This window comes from Artemia franciscana, chromosome 21 (genome assembly GCF_032884065.1).
Source record: "Artemia franciscana chromosome 21, ASM3288406v1, whole genome shotgun sequence".
NCBI classification, from domain to species: Eukaryota; Metazoa; Arthropoda; class Branchiopoda; order Anostraca; family Artemiidae; genus Artemia; species Artemia franciscana.
Window position 1 is genome coordinate 18507376 of NC_088883.1, and position 21528 is coordinate 18528903.

General features: G+C 35.0%; 1 protein-coding gene across 1 annotated transcript in view; it reads right to left on the minus strand.

Moving 5' to 3' along the window:
- LOC136040864 (angiotensin-converting enzyme-like) overlaps positions 1 to 21522 on the minus strand; it is a 93307-nt gene extending 71785 nt beyond the window's left edge. Inside the window, exons 1-4 of the mRNA XM_065725248.1 lie at positions 21436 to 21522; positions 8471 to 8658; positions 3026 to 3228; positions 2064 to 2186 (exon numbers count right to left, since the gene is read on the minus strand). Coding sequence (XP_065581320.1) covers positions 2064 to 2186; positions 3026 to 3228; positions 8471 to 8658; positions 21436 to 21505 — 584 coding nt within the window. The 5' untranslated portion in view covers positions 21506 to 21522. The remainder of the gene's footprint in view (positions 1 to 2063; positions 2187 to 3025; positions 3229 to 8470; positions 8659 to 21435) is intronic.
- Positions 21523 to 21528: the final 6 nt, after the last annotated feature.

The window sequence follows — 21528 nt, forward strand, 5'->3', positions numbered from 1 at the left end:
ACAAATGATGTTGTTGACCTAGTTTTCTTGAATGAACGCCAGAATTTATAAATTTCTGGAGATTTATAATATTTGAATGTGTCCAGCGATTATCCACGATCTAAAAAGCATTGCTACTTCTAACAACCATCCCGAAGAGGCGAACAGGTGAGGACTTTATTTGGGTTCACGCTTACTCCTGTTCTTTCGAATTATATGGGAGCTTGTGGAACAATTGCCTAAGGAAGAATATTCTGGACAATATTGGTAAATTAAACAGTTTGGCAACATTCATGGACTTTCGAACATTATCTTTGTAGCTTGCTGGGTGTAGTCAATAAAAAAAAAAAATTAAAAAATTGTTGGACGTAAATTTTTAAAAGGGAAACAGTTCTAGAGGCAAAACTGCTTCATAAACTTTGTCGTTCACTATTTCTTATTAAAATTATAGCATCATTTCCTTCTCAACGGTCTCTATTGGTTAAATGTAAGAATGTGCATTCTAAATATCCTCCAGTTCAGTACGATATACACAACAAGATCCTATTTGTCCGTTTCTCTTCCTTTTAATGCTCAACAAACCTTACGTCCGTTGCAAATTAATCGGTGATCTTTTGATGGTAAAGATTTGTAAGGAACACATTAAAAATGACTGAGTAAGTGCCCGAAAAAACGTAGAAACAGAAGCTAGTCTCCTGGATGCGAAGATAAGCCCCGTAAAAATCACATGTTTGGCAATACGTTTCCTAAAATTTGAAATCTTATTTCAACAATCAGTTTGATAAGAAACTAAAGTTACAAAAACATATTTTGTGCATAATTTTCATATTGTAATCTGACATCCTCCTCAGATTGTAATCTGACATCCTATAACAATCATCCTCCTAGCTATCAATTTCCTTTCCATCATTGAATATTTTGAAAACTTTTCCACCCCACAAATACATCCTAGGAAGTTACACATCATTTATTTAAATCTCAGTAAAGGTAAACTTGACCAGCTTACTGTTGCAGCCAACTGAAAAAATTAAGACATTACAAAATGGCTATAAGGATAATAAGTCATCATTATCAAAACAACGTCCTTTACTGCTTTCTCCAACAAAAGTTCTCTGGCTCCGCTTTCTCAAGCAAACCACTCTGGCTAGGAGGGAGGATACTTTATGCAGAAGGATTGGCCAAAGAATCTTTCAGACCTTCAGGACTCTGATATCCCCCCCCCCCACTTCATATACAGAGCCAACCCGAAAATCCCTGTAAATGCATGATGAAAAATACTAGTCTTGCCTTCAGGGATTACCTACGACAACAGGTATTATAAATATTTTATACCATCGCATTTTAATGTCCTTACTGTATGTTTTTTTCGTTTTTTACTTAGTTTTCAGATTGGTAAACTCATTAAATTATCATTGGTAAGCAATATCTTCCTGAATATTAGAGTGATACGGTACACTTTGACAATTTTTATATAGACATTGACTGTGTTATTTTAATCTTTATATGTATCCGAGTTGAATGCAAATTCGGTCATTTGATCTTCCAAGCAGTCATTTGGAAGTAAATAGTTCTTTCATCCTTCCACAAGACATAAACAAGGGTTCCAACTCTTATTCACAAGAAGTTTTGTATATTTTCTAATAAACGTAATTATTTACCCCTCCCATCACAAAAAAGAAGAGATAATTTAAAAATCCAGAACAGTACAAATAGGACACTAGCTCAAACTGTTAGGCCTACTCTTAAGCCTCACTAAGATTCAATTACCTCTCCTATTAAATGGCGGGAAGACTGAAATTAAAATACCTTTCCCCAGCTTTTTTAACCTAGCAATTTACGGCCTATCTCATTCTCATATAAAATTGTGATCAGAGCAATGAAAGGCCAAAGATTGGTTCAGGTATGATAACCCTTTCGAGAGTATGTACAAATGACAAGATTCCAGATTTCTCTTCCCCATCTTCCTGCTATGGCCAATTGTTTTCCGCTTGAAAAAACAAAAGGATAATTCATAATTATAACCATAAAGTCCTTTTGATTAAATTGTAATGGATCAGAAAAGAAAAGAAGACAATTTCAAGCACCTTAACTTAGTCCCAGCATCCAAATTTCCATTGAAGTCACATCTAAACAAATGTCCTGTATGGTGTGAAGCACTGCACATTTCATCGTAGAACTGGAATTGTAAGATAAAACTGACGAAATACCTATAAAATAGAAGAATACTCTACATATCAACCCAATTATTTGCTGAAACATCTTTAATTAGTATTTGCTCAGACAGGTTTATACAAAAAATACAAACATTTATTAAATTCTTTTGAGGTAAGCCTGCTAAGAAACTCTCCCTTTTCTCTAAATTAGTAACACAACAGTGACTTACAGATATTCACAGTTAAAACAGAAAGTAAATTTACATACCCTGGTGTCTATTATCCCCGTGTGGCTATGCTTAAAAAGGGGGTTTGGTGGATACATCTGGTGTAGTTAGTTTAAAGGTAATTTCTGAGGTAACGAATGGTGCTAATTTCGAATATTAGGGCCCACTGGCTTGTAATCGTGCCAAACTGGTCAGTATCTGCCTACAAGCTTAACATTCACCTGTAAGGACATCGTTGCACAGTTTATTTTTAATCCACCAAAACTGTAAGTAAATTAAAACAAAAAGCGTCTATTGTGAAGCCCGAAGATGATTATTTTTTTGTTTTTTTTTTGTTTTTTTTACATTAAGATAAACGTAATACAAGTTGGGCTCTCTAACTTCAAAAACGTTGCATTTTTCAAGTACATCTAGTTATTTTTTACTTTAATCTCGAAATTTCTTTAAGATAACCCTCCTTTCTTACAATGTTTTGAGATTCTACTAATTATTTTGAACATTTTAGTGTGGGAATTTCCATATAACGCAGTCTATATTGCTTTTACAGTAAAATTACTAATTAATAAAGTACCATTTAAGGTCTATTTTAATTGTGGAGCTACCTTCTGCTTGAATTATCTGGGATAAATTATCCGCATTACTTGAAAAAATCTAATTTTGGATTACCTAATGTATTCAACATTAGCTGGTATATGATACTTTGCACCGGGATCAAAATCATCGGGCTGAGGCTCAGTGGGAGACAAAAGACCCTGTAGCTCTTCAACAAGACGCCACCATTCGCCATTATATTCCGTAGGATTAATACTTCCATCAAAAACTTTCCATCTCCATTTGTCCATTGCAACCGCAAAGGGAAGAAACGGGATCTGTAATTTTAAAAAATTATATAGCGAAGCTGAAAACGAGAAAATCGACTTTAGAGGAGGGGATATTTTTCAAAGAAAATTGATAGCTTTAAACGGTAGAATGTTTCTTTACTAGTCAGAATGGTATGGGAAACAATTTTCTCCCTTTTTTATTCCATTAATCTGTCAGTCGGGCAGCCCAAGGTGTTTAGTCCCGTGGTGGTGAAAAAACGGAATATTTATAGCCTAGTGTAAATTAGAAAGCTGAACTGGGGAGCTGCAAGCTATCAAGTTTTGAATGGGGGAGTATGAAGGTAGACGGGACACTATATGTATCCAGGTCATTAAAACAGTACATCTGTAATATCTTGGGGACAACTTGTAGGGGAAGTTGACACTTTTAGGTTAGAAAGAGAAAGAGACCAGGATAGAACAAAAGAACCTCAAATCTTACGCTGGGAGGGAGAAAAGTGAAGATAAAAACTGTGTTTATGACCCAACAAAATATTTTTATACTGTCAGTCTCCATGCGATCTGTAATATATGTGAACTTAAGTAGTAAGGTAGATCAATGACACTACGTGGTGCCAGGTTGTCAATATTGCTTATTTGCATTATCTTGGGGTTCAGCTATCAGGGATTTAAATAAAGAAAAGGAGAACTAAAAGACAACACAGACAAAATGTCACTACAAAAACATTCCATTTATTTATGACACCACAAATAAAAAAAAATTAGATGTTCCCCAATCGGCTAGTAACTGTACTTTCATTTTAGGAAATAGAAGAACCGAACCCGTAAAAGGAATCAGAATATCTTCTTCCAATCGGTGTGAAACTTCTAGTTAAGTGGACTGAACCTAGGGGAATTCATGAAGAACAATAAAACTTGTAAGAAAAATGTAGTTAGATTGATTCTTAGCGAAAAAACTACGATTTTTTATTATTATTATGTTTTCTTTTTGGTAATCTGTCTTAAGAAGTATGGTTTTGGCTTGCAAGTTATATGTTGCTATTAGAATATAGACTTATTAAGCAATTAGAAAATGTCAATTAAAAGCAAATATAAAGTAATTTAAAAAGGGATAAAGCAAAAGAGTTCAAAGATAGGTCAAGAGCTATATTAAACAAAGCATGAATAGGAATGAAGTCGTAATATAACCGGTGGCCGGCAATTAACCCCTCCTCTCTCCGGCAAATCCTCCCCACCTCTCAGAAAATACTCCCGGAAAATACCCCAACCTGGAAAATACTCCTCGGGAAATACCCTCGCGGAAAATTACGCGATAAAAAAAACTCCTTTATTCCGTAAAAATGACGCGGAATGAAGGAGTATTAAGACTCTAAGGAATAAACATCAGAGTATCTATTTCAAACTGATAATCCGCGGCTATTATTATAATTCTGTTTTAGTAAAGCGCAAATTTTGTTCTGGTCTTCAGAAGACTTGGGGTTTGGCAGCCCTAGTCTTTTTATTTTGGATCGTTTTTAGTTTGACTAGGTTACCTATTGTGATTTTTGTTCGTTTTGGGTTTCATTTATTTATCCATCTTGGTTTGTTGTAGTTCCACATTTGGAAGATAAGAAAAACTAACATGTAGAATTTGAAAACAATTTCGTCCGTAAAAACTTAAGGAGTAAGAATTTTGATTCCTAAAGCCGAATATGCTTCCAAAAGAGATAAACCTTCTTAAACTTTTTGGCACCCTATTTTTTTGACACAATTTAATGGTTTTTGAATTGAAAAGGGAATAGTTGTGGGAAAAGTCCAGTCATGGCCAATTGTTGAAAAAGCCTTTGTTTTATACGAGAAGAATTTAACTTTTGGGCCAAGGGAGGATGAAGCCAGGTAACCTACTTTACTCTGGATAAGGTATTATAACACACTCGCTCTATAATTGAGGTACAAGGGGGATAACTTCCTACTTCATACATCTATTAATTGTGTTGCGAGAGCAACACTTTGGTTTTGTCCCGATTTTTTTTTCCTATGGCACCGATGTTGGCTTATTCCTGGATACTGGTAAGGGTCTAACCTGTGCGGTTTTTACGGAAAGTGTGGACCTCAGGCCGGATTGATGAATATGGCATTACATTTTGGAAAGCCCCGCAGAACTCTTGCCTAGGGCCAAAAAGGATGGTTTTTGCTTGTCCATAAACCAGGGCTTATCGTGTGTGAGGTGAAGTGGAGTTATGTAGCCTATGTCAGAGAGGAGTATCTGAAGTTGTGCAGACAAGCTTTTCTTTCATCAAACCATGTTTCTGCTTTCGAGTGGAAAGCTTTTTTTCTAGCAGGCAAGCAGGTAGGCACCACTTTCCAATTAAAGATGGACTAAAATCTATAAGTGTTAAATATATGCGGCAGTTACCCGGCTCCGCAGCCAATATATCTTCTTTGAGTTATAAATAGAAAAATTTACAGAAGCAAAAAAAAGCGGCATTTTCCCACGGGTCCGTAAGTGCTGCCGTGATTTTGTCTGGGTTTATCATTTGTTTTTTTCGGACTTGGGATTGAGGTAGATACATGTTATCAGATGTACCTTTTAAACTTTAAAAGTTCTGTCATTGCTAAAGAAATCGGAGCTTATCCTTTGCTCCTTTCTAAGTGGTGAGGTTAGAAAGTTGGCCAACGGCAAAAAAAAAATCAACTTTTGAACTAAGACAGATTTCTTTTTCGACGGTAATCGATAGCTCTTGATGAGCTCATCAAAGTATATGTTATTCATTTCTTGGTAGAAAAATTCCTTCATGAGATATACTAGTTTGAAAGTTTCAAGGGGTTGACAAATTCAGTAGTAGGATACACACCGAAACCAAATATAAGCCGATACCAATTGTGACACATGTAGGGGACTTGTAAGTAAGGATCAGCTGTTAGCTCATAATCATCTTCGGCAGTGAGGGGTTTACAAATTTTGCTATTTGGTGTACCTATTATTTGTCTCCAGTGTATTTGATGGTAAGACCGAGTTGGTTCCAGTGGTAAGACATGTAGGGACTTCTTAGTAATAATAGTCTGTTAGGCTACAATCACCTTTAGTGAAGAGGGGTTTGTAACTTTTGCTAGGTGGTGTAGCCTACCCATACTCACTGTAACCCAGAATTAAGTGTTTACGCAACGGGTACAAACGATAACGTAAAACAACAAAGCGGTTTTGGAATAATAAACAGAGTCTCATCTATGGTATTTTGATCCTGAAAAGTTATGGATAGCTTTACAATACCAATTAGATTATATAAGATATTGTTCAAAGTCTTGATCCGTCACGATGTCTACGATTGAAAACGATGAAGTTCAACTGGCTGCAAAGTCAATTTAGTCCCTTCTTTCAATATTCTTCTGTTATTGTTGTTTTTTCAACGCTAAGGAATAGCCTTTGATCATGTGATTACCGATCGCGTTCTTCTTTGAACATAACGTTTTGAAAGCTTCGACAGGCTGACAACTTCATTGTTTAACCGATAGGAAAGAAACAAAACCAAAGTGTTGCTTTCGCAAAACTTTATTCGGCGATGTCGGACAAAGGCTGCAGCAACACATCACGTTGCTCAGGCAACGTAGGTCTAGTTTCTGTTCGTTTTAAGCTTGAGGGTAATGTGAATTTTGTTTTTTGTATACTGTAGGTTCATTATCGGTTTCATTTTTTTTTTACAGAGTCTATTATCCGTTTTTTTAATTTTAATATCTGTCTCTTAAGATTTTTTTCTTAAATAATTCGAGCGCAATGTGGAATATTTATTGGTTCATATATCTAGTAATTTTTTTCCTTTCGAGTTTGAGTTGAATATCAGTTTTATTTTTGTACATTCAAAGTTCTTTACTGGTTCATTTTTCATTAAGATTAATATCTGTTTCTTTTCAGTTTTAGTTTTATGTTCATTATGGTTTCTATTAGAATTGTTGCTCTACTCAAGACATAGTTTTGCTCTTAACTTATGATACAAAACTTTTTTTTTTCATTTAATTCGTAGAAGAATTCAAACTTTTTAATGAGCGAAAATTACAGCAAATTAACAAATGAGACCGAAAACGAACAAACACTGCACTAAATAATCAAGTCAAACTTCTGAAAAACAAAAATGTCCACACATAGGAGTAGAAACAACCCTCCCTGAGCATTTGTAACAATCAAAGCGTTGCTTACGCTTTTTTTCTTGACTTTTTCTCTTTTATAACGTTAAAATATCTAAAATTGCTAGAGATCAAAGAAAAATCATTATTGTATATTAAACACTCAGTCCTGCTACTTCATTGCTGCAGGTGGGCAACAGGCTTGCTATTGTCTTTTTCTTATGTTGTTGTGCACGTTTTGACCAATAAAAACCCGACTGTAGAAAAACACATTGTTTTCAATGCACTATAAATAACATTCAAACCACTTGGAGGTTATGAAAAGTAGGGATGGGGACAGGTTACACCACTCTTATTTGTAAACCTTGATGAGTCTTGAAATATAATTTTCTTGCTAATATGTTGTTGAAGTTAAAATAAACACAGAAACGGACTACTCGACAGGAAACATTATTTTAAGTAAAGCACAAATAATGTTTCAGCTCTTTGAGCCGAACCATTAGGTTCTTTGAAGTTTTTGAGGACTCCTCTACGGGGTAATTTCTGTTCGTTCTAAGTTTGACTTGATAATTTCTGTTCTTACTAAGCTTTATTTTGTTCATTGACCGTAATTTATGTTCGTTTTAAGTTTGAATTATTATATGGCTTTATTTCTAATTGTCTTTGGCTCGTCTATTACTTTTCTTTGAAATCGTTTTTGCTGTAAAAAACTTTTTTTTAATTACTATAACGAAGAAACTTGCGACTTCTGAAATTTATAGGCAAAACTTTCCCTTATACGTTGATACTGCCTATTAGTTCCAGCATAGACTATTTTATTGAAATGGTATTATTTTGATTTTACAAAAAAACAATAGCTCAGCTTTCAACGTGTAAAAATTGATGGAACACGAAAAAACATTAAATCATAGAAAAAAGCATTTAATAGCAACTACAGAAGCTACCTAAGATACAGTTTCCAAAGTATCACATTGAAAACTGATATTAGCTAAACATAAAGTTGCCTACAAACATTTTTAAATCCCAAAGATATGTAAGAGATGTGGTGTTCTAAAAAATAAGAGACCCATAGTTAAGAGAGATCCTTTGTTTCGTATTATTGTCAAGTAATTTATAGTTATTTTATCCCAAATTGGTAATTTCAATGTTAAAAAGCTGCTTTGTTATCCTATATTATAAAATGTGAAGTTACCTTATCAAGGGCCATTCTGAGAAGGTAATTCATTTCTTGGTGAGTCACGTCTTCGGGAAGTTGGGGTAGGCCTTTAATCAATGGGAATGGTATTTTGTTTTCTTCGTCCTCGATCAAACCGAGCCCTCTCAAGTGTGCGGGAGTAGATACAGCCAATGCGATGCAGTCACCGATTGCTTCGTGGAAGCCTGAAATGGGGAGTACGCTATTATAGGTGGCAGAATAGTGGTTGAAGTGATGTTGAAGTGACATCACGCATTTAGAAGGGTGCTGGTAGTTTTGAATAAAGAAAGCTTGAAAATCGCAATATTACTAAGTCTACCAAGATTTTTCTTATTATAAAAATGTCTGTGACTGAAAATGATAATTAAAAAATAAACTTCATCAATTGCAAATTTGGTAAAGAAAACAAAAAGAAAAGCTAAAACCTCAAGCGAGCAAAGATGAAGTAGTATATTTAATCAATTTTAAATCAGAAAAAAAAATGTCAATCAAAAATATATGGCATCTTAAACAAATATGAATTTAAATGAAACATATGTTCAAACTTACAATGTCAGAAATTTTCACAAACAAAACTGGCGCTACAATCCTTTGAAAACTTTTTGAGTTCAGAAACAAGGTGCTGTATCCCTACCAAAATGTTAAAATATGATGAGAGGTGTTACAATATCTCCAGACTCCGGTTGACACAGCTATCACTAAGATTAGAACTGATTCGTAAACTAGGATGAGTGAGGAACAGCTATACCCTAGATTCTTCTTCCCCTCCAGATTCTTTTGCCTACAACATAGACTTCAAACTAGATTTTTTAATATTTTATAAAAAATCTTTTTTGGCGTTTTGGCTGAATCAATAGAGAGAATAAACAAAATACCCCTTTCCCTAGATTTTGAAAAATAAATTTGCAACACCGTCGTCTCTCCCTACATTTTTCGACTTTTTACCCCTGCTTAGCTTAATAAATTTTTGTAAACAGTTAAAGCTTGATATTGTTTTTGCACTGCATCAAAAAATTCCACTACTTAATTTTTAATTATTTTTAAACTGAATCAAGGATTAGCGAATTTTCCCCGAAAGTCAGGTTTAGCTCAATTATGCCGAAAATTACGACTTTGCTAATTTTGCATAAAATCAGGACTTGGTTCCCTTTCGACTTAGTTCCGATGCTGCTGATTTGTATTCTGGGTCACCAGAATTTTGCAGCTTAGAGTTTCCTTGTAAGGACTTAGTAGTTTTATAGTGAAGGGGTTTCAGATTGGGCCGGCTTGTCTGGGTACCTGCAACCAACTGGCCACAGTCGTACCTAAGGACATTTTCCAATACCCATATGCTAGTCTTTATATTCAACGCTTCATACACAGGTGGTTGTTACACTTCACTGCACATAGTTTGGCAGATCCTATAATTCCCTTAAGCAAATTTAAATGTACATTACGTAGGTCTTATACAAATTTATATGTCTAAAATCCTTATGAATTCTATGAGCCAGGTAGAAAATCCTCAGAACCTTCTGCAAGACGTTAGTCTATTGTTTATTTGGTCTATTCTTTCATTTTTTAATACAAACAGCCTTGTCAGTGGCATAGAGTGAGGGTGAACGACACTTGTTTTTATTCCCTATATATGGCTTATGTAAGAATTTGTTGATCCTCATACTTGGTAGTGGACCAGGTAGTTCTCTGTTTGTCAAGGTCTTGATCATTTTTAAAGAGGAGTAGTGAAGAATAGCTCAGAGAGATAGCATTGTGAATATAGATTTTTGTTCGTAGAAAGCACATTTTAATATTTGATATGAGTGGTTTTACTCTGTTGTATGTTGAAGGTGAAAATGAAGTGAAATGAATAGCAGTAAAATGAAGCCAAGAGTACCCAAAGTTGCAATAGAAATTTCCAGGGGTCGTCATCAAAATCTTGAATGGGATGGCATGTTTGCAAGAAATGTGGTATCAGTGAGCATATTCAAGCGGGAGGAACAGTTACGTTTCACTTCAAAAGTGAATATAATGCATGTACATAGACTAAAAAATGGATTAAACACACTGGTGAAATATATTGAAGATAATGATCTAAATCAATATATGTAAAAAGAGTGAGATAAATATGTTTCCACTCTATTTTTGAAAATAAAAATGTTTCGAAATCGGAAAAAAAATTTCTTGTTACAAATTTTAATAGGCTACCGCTCCTCTCTCTAGGAAAACAGTAAGTGAAGAGAGGGTACGCGAAGTAGAAAAATCTTCATTATTTGGCCTTGTTAGTTAGTTGTTTATAAGCAGTTTAGTTTCAAGAGCAAAACAATTACTGGATTTGAGAAACAGAAACTAATATAGAATCTTGTGATTTTGGAAAAATACTTGAATCCATATGGTCATTTGCAAAAGGTATCAGTGCAAAAATAAATATACATTCAAAGAATGTTTGGCAATATTAATGAAACAGAACTCTCCCGCCATGGATTATTGAATAATGCTGTTAAATTGTGGGCCAAACAAATTTACTTAATTTATTGACATACTAACCGAAAAAAAACAAAACGATGATGTAGATATGCTTTTGAATATTACCTACACATTCAAGTTTCTATGTTGATTTAAGAACAATTAAATATCCAAACAATTTTTCAGTCGCTGTTATTTACGAGAACAACAAATTAGTCCAAACAGGTTTAATTGATTTTGAAGTGTGACGTCACTCGATTACTCCTCCTGAGTGTAATATTTGAGCTTCAGAGTCAACAGTGAAAAAAAGGTTATACACATTTCCACTATGTTTTTATATACATTTATCTGCTAGTCGTAATGTGAGAACTAAACTAGTTTTGATGACTTTGACGAAAAGTGTAGATTATGCAATTCATGTAAATTGTATAGAGGATATGCAGTGCAAATTAAAGACTTTAATTCTTGTATTAAAGATATTTTGACTCTCACGCTAGAGGTTTTCTATGTTCTAATTGTCACTATGATATTTGTGATCAACAGAAAAATGATTAACCTGGTATGATTGGAAGAAAGTGTAAGTGTGGTTTCAGTTTATTTCCAAGAGACCGGTATCATCGTGGTTTTAAATTACTTTTTGAGTAAAAACCTGATCTACGCCTTAATTACTTGAATAACAAGAGAGTATGGTTTCTATGTCATCATAGTGAAGACATCAGTGAAGAATTTTATTTGGCTGTCACCGAAATTGATTCTTCGTATGAGAATACAGTTTTTGACATTGCTTCAAATAAGCTAATTGAAACACGTAGTTTTTGTAATATGAACCAAAATGGTATCAAGAACTTCACAAACAGATATAATAAAAGTGCAGTTACATTCAATTGTAGAAAAAATGACCCAATTTTGCACGACAAAAACAGTACAAGTTGAGCCCAAGGATCTGCCACCACTAGTCGTTGTTGATTGCCTCCTACACTTAGAAGAACAAATCTAATAGATGAAGACAAAGACTTTTATAGGAAATCCATTTTTACTAATAAACTAATTTACAAACTTTATTAAAACACTTTATTCTTAGGGCACTGAAATCAATATTATACAGGTAGATGGTTTTTTCCAGTATGAAGTTATTCCATTATTAATATTTTCAATCTTTAAATTAAATTCAATCTTTAACTTAAAGTTACTATTAACAATGGTAATGCTATTGTTAGCGTTATTAATATGTTCAAGGAAATCCAAGGGCATGCAATAGGTTTTGTATTTGGACATGGGTGGATCCAAGTTGAATACATTGATTATTTGATTTGTGTTCACAGTACCAATTCTGATAGACCACTACCATAAGGGGTAATTTGCCAGCAGGTTTCAAATTTATTTGGCAAAATTAATACTATACCGGTCGGCGAAGAAACACTTTAAACGTACAGTACCCGTTCAGCCAATGCTTATATCTTGGGTACTAGAAAAGTCCAATACAATGATATCGTGACTTTTTGCAAACATTGTATCGGTTATACCATTTTTAAATAGTTGTAAATCTTGGCCCAGCGATTGAAGTTTCAATTCATATAGGGTCCTATAGGATTTATCAAAGTATAAATTGTAGAGTGGAATTCCATTTACTTTACATACAAGAGAGGGAAGCCCGAACATTTAAAATTAGTTTAGGGAAATTGGCCTTTATTCTATGACACTAGCACTTTTTACAAATGGCAAAGCAGGTTTTGAAGGAATTTCATCATTGATAAATGAAGAGTATGTGTAGGTACGTGAACTCGTGGCAATATTTTGTTAATTCGTGATTTTGTGAGTAATTAGCAGCGATATTATTTCCATTGGCTCTTAATTTTTCAATTGTCTGCGCAATTGAACTAATAACCTGTTTTTTCATACATGAAGCACATCTAAGGTGAAAGAGATCATTGCTTCATTCGCATCGGCAAGTACCCTTCGCAAAATAAAATTGGATGGGGCATGTTGTAACTTTATGTCAATCCTAATATTTTTAGGCAACCATTATGGCATATTAAATATTTCATGATTAATTTTCCCAACTAAGCGTAAATCGGTAGTAGTTACCTCGCTAGTTATATTGGTAGAGTCAGTGTCGGTATAACATTCATATCCAATGGCTAAACCCCGCAATTTCCTATAGGACTTTGAAGAATTGACAGTATGTACATTATATAATTTGATGTATTGTTTCTAGGGGTGATGAATGTTCCATTTATGTAAACACTGATTTGTCTAACCAGATTGTGCAGTACACATTTCTTATAGGATAACCCATCAGCAGCACTTGGGTTTTGATTGTTAGCTTTTTTTTCATTGTAACATGCAACATGGAATAAATGTGGAAGTGAAATCAACGAAATGATCTTAAGTGGAATAAATTTGAAAATGAAAGTTTTCACAGACCGGTTTTTGTGGTTAGATTTGTTCACAGAAACTATTGTTTTACATTGAGATCCATATTTTCTGCATTGAAATGATTCAATAATGATGTTACTGAAGGATGGGATTCCTTTTGCGGTAGATATACCATTTCTGTCTAAGAAAAAATAATCTATCTACCAATTCTTTCACTTGGTTTCTTTGTTTTTTGAGTTTTTTGACAAGAGTGATGTCCATTGTTTCTTACCCGAGTAGAGACTGATGAGTGAACCCAGGTTTCTCTACCTCTTTAAACCATTTCCATTTGTCGTGATGGAAAAATCAGATAGAATGATCACTTCCAAATACTATTTAACTAATCTCCGTCATCAATTTCTGGTTCTTTTCCCCTGTTGTTAAAAAAGAACCTTATAGTATCGATTTGGCAACCCCAACAAGAGCGGAAACACTCATAGTGATTAAGACCCTGAAGAAAAACAAAGCCAAGTGTCCTCATAATCCACTTTAACTTGTCCCTCTCCTGGCCATGATTTGTATATATATTGTAATAATTCCAAAATGATTTTTCTATTCCTATAATGGCACTGCCTGCGGCCATATTTTATGTGAAACTACATTTCTTTTTTCTATATAAAAGGACCATATTTAAGTCAATGATGGTGAACGATGTAATTTCCGAAGTGGCGTTGGTTCGAGCGCGCTCTTTTTGGTCGGTTACAACGTCACAACGACTCCTATTGCGTAAACTCTTGAATATTTTACCGAAAAAAAACTTTTATAGTTTTTTTAATCTCTGTTTTCAATTCCATTCGTTTATTGACAAAAGTATCAATAAACATTTTTAGGTACAGAAATGGACTTTTGGTCGAAATGGAGGGTCCTGCGAATCTTGAAAATGTTGGCTAGTATCAATCTCTAAAGAACATGGTGTACAACAGTATTCTGTCTTAGAAGGAAATCGATAATTCTTTTTGAAGGCGTCCAGTAACTACCTCGATTCTCCACGGAAGAAATATTTTATGGACTCAGTGAGTCCTTAGACACCAGTCCGCTTATGCACGGGAAAACAAAACCCTTTACCCGAGTCAGGAAGTTCCAAAGATATTTCACCATCAATTCCAACAAACCATCCTTGTGGTCCGTTCTCATTAACAGTAGCAATGTCGGAAAATTTGGATCACGAGAATTGTTAAGCCATTGGTAGTTTCCACACGCCAAAGAGTAATGAGACGTTGCCGAGAGATAAAATGACTTCTTGTCCAGAAAAAATGCGTCCAACTTTTCTTCAGTGTGTTGTCCGGTTGGGTCAGTTTCCAAGATACGATGCCTGTGAAAAACGCACCCTTCCCTTATGGATATCTTTACAAATAAGTGTTGATCCATATCGGAGATCTTCCCTATGTTTTCTTTGCTGACATTAAGAACTAAATTCATCACTAGATAAGGAGTTGAAAAAATACCCCAAATTTAACCAAAATCCTCATATATTTTATCCGTGTTTTTGCAAACGATATACAACGACATCAATGCATCAAATGCAAGGTACAGTCCTCGTACCTCGTACCTTGTAATAGTCCTTTCCATTTTTACACTCTCCCTAGACCCACTTTTTCTTAGCAAATTCATAGTCGGCAGTGGTGAATGGAGGATCGTGATGTGAATCATAAAACGTTTTGAAGGGGTGCGATTTTTCCTCACGAAGAATGGTCGGTTTTCTGCACTTGAATTAATTGTCCTACGGATTTGGGGAAAAAACAATTGAAAACTAAAAAACGGGTTTTATTCAAGCACCTATTACCATTATTTATTGTTTTCTTTTTTAAGATCTAGGACTAGCAACTTCTTAGATGATTTGGGTATGATATTATATAAAAAAGAACCCGTGCACCATCTAAAACTTTACCCTTCTTCAAAGGTGCCAACACCGGTAATATGAATTTCAAATCATGGTTGGATTTGTGTAAATCGATAGAAATAACTGTGGTTTAATATTTAAACTGTAATATTTATAGGCCAGCCCACTACAGTTACTCTCCCCCGGTAAAATTGTGTTCCTTACATAATCATGATCGCAAACTGTCATCCCTCTCCCACTCCCATCAACAAAAATATCCTTAAAAATCCAAGATGTTTTCCGATCTTTAATGACGTATATATCATTCGGTGATAGGGTCATTGGATAGGCTGCATAGCACAGCCCTGAAATCAACTTATTAGCAGTTTTAATTGGTGCTATCATGGCTGCGCCCGTACAATCTTCCCAAACCAATGTCTTAAGAACCTCTACCAATTGCACAGTATTACTCGGGTCTACAAAAGGGAGAACAATTGCTTCACATTCTTTAAAATGGCTTAAATTCGATGGATCGTATAGGTCTGTGGCTTTGCAGTCCAGCGCCAATTTATCATTTTGTAGTAAGACTAAATTCTGAAAGTTCTTAAATCGCAAGATTCCATTATAACCCGGAACCAAATCCATAGATTGATACTAAAGACGTTTACAATGGCTCAAGTGATGTTTTAACTTAATTCTGTATGGAAACCGAATAGAAACGCCTGACAATAATGACAGGAAGTCTAGTCTTTCTCTTGACTTAAAACCTAACTAATGTCTCTAATAGGAAAAAATTGTCAATTGAACTGACTTCACTTGCAGGCTCGTAAAGAAGCCATACCCAATAGTTCACCAATTTAATGGATGGAGTCCACACAGAATATATTAAACCCTTTAAATCTTTGAGCTAGCTCATCTTCGTCAAATTCTGTTTCATACTGAAATACCTCCCTCTTTGAAATACTTTGACTCTTTCTCTCAACTCTACTTTTTAAAAGCGTAAAAACTTTAGCGTAAAGAGCGGGACGTTGATGAGGAAGCAGTCCCTTTCATATACGAATTAATTTCAGTTCGTTTTAAGTTTTAGTGTCACTCCCCACTTTCAGTTAAAAAGACTTTTTTTTTATTTGATTTCTGAACGTTTTTGAATCAATACATATTTTGATTTTGGCTCTCCGCAGAGGAATAATTAAAACGAAATTCGTATTTTTTTGGCTAAATAGCTTTCTCATAGTTTTGATCGAATGATTTTGACAAAATAAGGAGTGGGGGAGGAAGCCTAGTTACACTCCGATTTTTCGGCTACTTAAAAAGGCAACTAGAATTTTTAATTTTTACGAACGTTTTTATTAATAAAAGATATACGTAACTTATAAATTAGCTTACGTAACGAACTTTTGTATCCTCAAGTTCTTATTACATATGTGAGGGGGTTCACCCCCTCTTCAGTACCTCGCTCTTTACACTAAAGCTTAAATTTTTTCCCAATTCATTAAAAATTACCCCTGAATCACAAAAGCCGTAGAATGAATAGTTGAGATTACTAAAAATACTTTAGCGTAAAGAGCGAAATATTAGGACGAGTTGATCCCCTCATATGCGTAATAATTTCTGTTCGTTTTAGGTTTCAATGCTGCTCCTTACTTCAAGTTGAAAAAACTTTTTCATGTTTATTTTTAAAATAATGCTAGAAAATCCTGCGCTCCCTTCATTGAAATTCTCTTCCCGCATGAAAAGTTTCTCCATGGAAATATCGTCCCACGTAACCCCCCCCCCCTCAACCAAAAAATCCCCCTGAAAACTTCTGCACACTTCCCAGTAACCATTACTATATGTAAACACAGGTCAAAGTTTGTAACTTGCAGCCCCTCCCACGGGGACTGCGGGGGAGTAAGTCGTCCCTAAGGACATAGTTATTAGGTTTTTTGACTATGATGAATAAAATGGCTATCTCAGAATTTTGATCCGGTTAATTTTGGGAAAACATGAGCGTGGGAGGGGGCCTAGGTGCCCTCCAATTTTTTTGGTCACTTAGAAAGGGCACTAGAACTTTTAATTCCGTTAGAATGAGCCCTATCACGACATTTTAGGACCACTCAGCCGACACAATCATCCCTGGAAAAAAAAAACAAATAAACACGTATCCGTGATGTGTCTCCTGGCAAAAACGAAATTCCACATTTTTGTAAGTAGGAGTTTGAAACTTCTACGATGAGGTTCTCTGATACGCTGAATCTGAAGGTGTGATTTTCGTTAAGATTGTATGACTTTTAGGGGATGTTTTCCCCTATTTTCTAAAATGAGGCAAATTTTCTCAGACTCTTAAATTTTGATGGGTATAACTGATATTGATGAAACTTATATATTTAAAATAAGCATTAAAATGCGATTCTTTCGATGTAACTATTGGTATCAAAATTTCATTTTTTAGAGTTTCGGTTACTATTGAGCCGGGCCACTCCTTACTACAGTTTGTTACCACGAACTGATTAATAAGAAGAGTTATATGTATATTCGAAAAAAAATGTTATGCTTTGACTTACCGTAAAATATAGTAGTGAGGTGTTTTCAGATCTGGCCGGTGCGCCAGGGTATCTGCAGCAAACTGGCTACCACCAACCCTAAGGGCATTTTTTAATACTTAGGTGCTATTCTTTAAATTTTATACTTCACAAACACGTGGCTATTACGTTTCACTGCACATAATTTAGCAGGTGCTATTGGTTACTTATGCAGATTTAAATGTAAATAACGCGGTTTTTCAAATTTAAATGTCTAAAAGTCTTATCGATCCTATTAGCCTGGTGGGAAATCCCTCCTAACCTTCTTCGTGACTCTAGTCTAATGTTTACTTGAGTAAATTTATACAACCTTGTCAATGACGTAGTTTTGAGGATCACGAACACTAGTTTTGTTACCGAAATTCTTAACAAATCCTGCGAGCCAGGTATTTTTTTGTTAATGTTTCCAAGAACGAAGATTTTCCCGTTACTTGGCTTAGGCAAAACTTGTTTTGGTCCCAAAACCTTTGTAAACCGAGTACAAACGTTTTTCCGTTAGTTGACTTATGCAAGAATTTGTTTGGGTTGCAAGAAGCCTTATGAATACAAACACACCTGTCTTTCCCGTTGCCAAGCGTACGCAATACTTTGTTGATTCACTTATCGGGTAGTGGATCGGGTAATTCTTTGTTTCTCCATTGTGTAAAATGTGCATAAAAGTGAAAAGAATTAACAGTATAGTTTTCAAGCTAATAAACAAAATACAAAATTATAAAGAGGATATGTTTCGTGCATACCTCCAGGTGAGAATTTAATTTATAAGTATGTTAACGGATGCGGGTGACCCATATCCATAGCAATAGCGATAGGAAAAAATAGCAATGAGTGTACATAAATTTAAGCTAAAAAAGCTTATTTCGAAATTAACAACTAAAACCTTACCCCCCCTCTTCCATTTCAAAGATTTGTCGTGAAATTTCATCAGATCAAAAATACACTTTAATTTTAGCTGGAAATATTTTCCTTTGTAAAGCAGATGAAGAATCTCTAAATGAGTCTTGGCAGGGGCTGAATGCATTGGAAAAAAACAATCATGAAGATGCGTAAACAGGTATTAAGGTGATCATACATACACCCAATAATTAAGTGCTCTGATCAATAGGTCGCGGGTTTTGAGATATTCACAAGAAATTTACGGCTCTAGATAGGTCACGCTAAAAGTTTTCTGTGCTCCAATTGTCGTTATATGGGAAAATAATTACCCCGGTGGGATTGAAAAAACCAAAAATAAAAGCCTAAAGTCTGGAAAAATCCGTTGATTTGGCATTAAAATCAAGTAATTATTGGCAACAAGCCATGGCTTATTGTAGAAAAGCCAAGACAGATAGTCCGATTGAGTTAGAGGCATATCTGGTAAAATCCCTAATTAGGATCATCCATCCATGCTTCATTCCTAGGCCAATAGTAGTAATAGAACTAAGGTTTATAGTCATAGAATTAAGATAGTCGTAAAGCCTATAGTTTTCCAAGTGTTTGGTTTAAGAGCATGGGTAAACGACGGAAATAAGTATGACTCTTATTGGACCAATGCTTGTTTGTTAGCTTTAAGAAAGGCACACCTGCCTAGAGTCTCGGGTAAGGTAACCAAGAATTGAAAATTGACATAGGACTGTTAGTTTGCCTGGAATGAGATATAAACAAGGTTGACCTGCCTGTGTTTTTAGGCAGGTTGACCAAGAATTTACAACTGACGCAGGACCGTAAATATGCATGAAATGACCGGTAAACAAGCGTCCGAAGTCAAATTGGACCCATCCGCAATGAGTGTCAGGCAAGGTGATTGATTAAACTCATAATATACATTTGCACTAATAAAAACTTAATTTAATGTTAGTTGCTCATCAAGTTGCCTGGAATTGCAAGGGTAATAAGCGATCAAAGCCTAAAAGGGCGTGTCTGACTGGAGTGTTAGGTGAGTGAACCCATTTACAAGCTAAGACAGTCCATTTCAACGAAATAAATTTTTATTTTTTCGTTAAAATTAAGAGATGTTTAAATGGATTGCATTTTTAGTGACGCTTCCATCCGGGAGCTTAGACAGGCTTCTCTTTGAAAATGATTTTTAATGATCTGTAAGGCCTCCAAAGGTTGAGGAGGAGAGCCTCCTACCGAACAAAATGAACGACGAGTGTAATTAACTGAAGCTGATAAGACTGTGTATACGAAATTAGCAACTAAAACCTCCCCCTCCCCCATTTCAAAGATATATGGTGAATATGATAATCACATTTCACCACATCAAAATATATTTTAATTTTAGCCAGAAAATTGTCTTGTGTAAAGCGGATGAAGAATCCCTAAATCAATCTTGTTAGAGGCTAAATGCTTCGTACAAAAGGCATTATCCAGATGCATAAATATGTATTTGGGTGGTCATACATGCATCTAATAATTAGATGCTTTGAATAATAGGTCGCAGGTCTTGATATATTTTCTAGGGAATGGATCTTTATTTTGTCGTTATTTCTAAGAGATGTTGAAATGGTTTGCATTTTTAGTGACGATTCTATGCAAGAAATTGGGCATACTTCTTTTTGAATATACAGACAATTTTTAATAATGGGTAAGGATGAGGAGGAATCCCCCCTAAAATCCCTCTTAAGGTTTAAATTCCTCTTAGAGCAAAGGGCTTACGCATCATGGGAAAAACTAATTACGCATCAGGGGAAAACTAAAAATTAATCCATATTTCAAAAAAACGAGTAAAAAAGGAGTTCCTCTCCCAAAGAAAACTAGGGTATATAGAGAATGATGCGGACCCAAGCATGCAATGTGAAGATGAGGAACCTTTACCGTCCACTCCCAAAAACAAAGTGTAGAAATGGGACCTTTACTTTAGCGTAAAGAGCGAGGCGTTAAGGAGGAAAAGCCCCATCCATATACGGAGTAATTTCTGTCAAACAGTTCATGGTAAGGAACTGTAGTAAGGAGCGTACTGGCTCAGTAGTAACCAATACTCTGAAAAGTGGAATTTTTATAACAATAGTTACATCAAAAGAATCACATTTTTATGCTGATTTTAAATATATAAGTTTCATTAAGTTTAGACTTATCCATCAAAAGTTACGAGCCTGAGAAAATTTGCCTTATTTTAGAAAATAGGGGAAAACACCCCTTAAAAGTCATAGAATCTTAAATTCGAAATCACACCATCAGATTCAGCGCATCAGAGAACCCTATAGTAGAAGTTTCAAGTCTTTACTGTTTTAAAAAGTAGAGTAAAGAGAAAGAGTCAAACTTTAACGTAAAGAGCGGGCGCTGATGAGGAAGCAGCCCCTTTTACATACTAAGTAATTTCTATTCGTTTTAAGTTTTATTGTCACTCCTTACTTTCCGTTAAAAAAACTTGTTTTTTATTTAATTTCCGAGCCAGGAATGAAATCGTTTTTAATTGAATAAATTCCGTACCAGATAAAACCGAGAGGAACCACATAACTGCTACCGGAACTGCCATGTTAAGATCTGCAGAGGCAATAATGCGACTTATCTCATCATTTTGGAGTTTTTACGACCTTTTTCACTTGTTGTTTTTTAAATGTTAAATCTGCACCTCACAAAATCATCTATTCTTAGATATTGCCTTTGCACACTGCCCCATAGATAATCTTGCAAGAATACATTGAACATTCGTTTCTAGTCTTTTTCATACTAAAACGAACACCCTGTTCAGAGGGCTTTCCAAATCTTTTAATCATTTCTTATGTTTTAAAGGGTTAAAGTCTGCATACCTGGATTGGCACCATTCCGAAAGATATAACGTTGATCCTCGTACTCCATGAAATAAGCAATGTGTCCCATTTCATGATGTACAGTAATGAAAT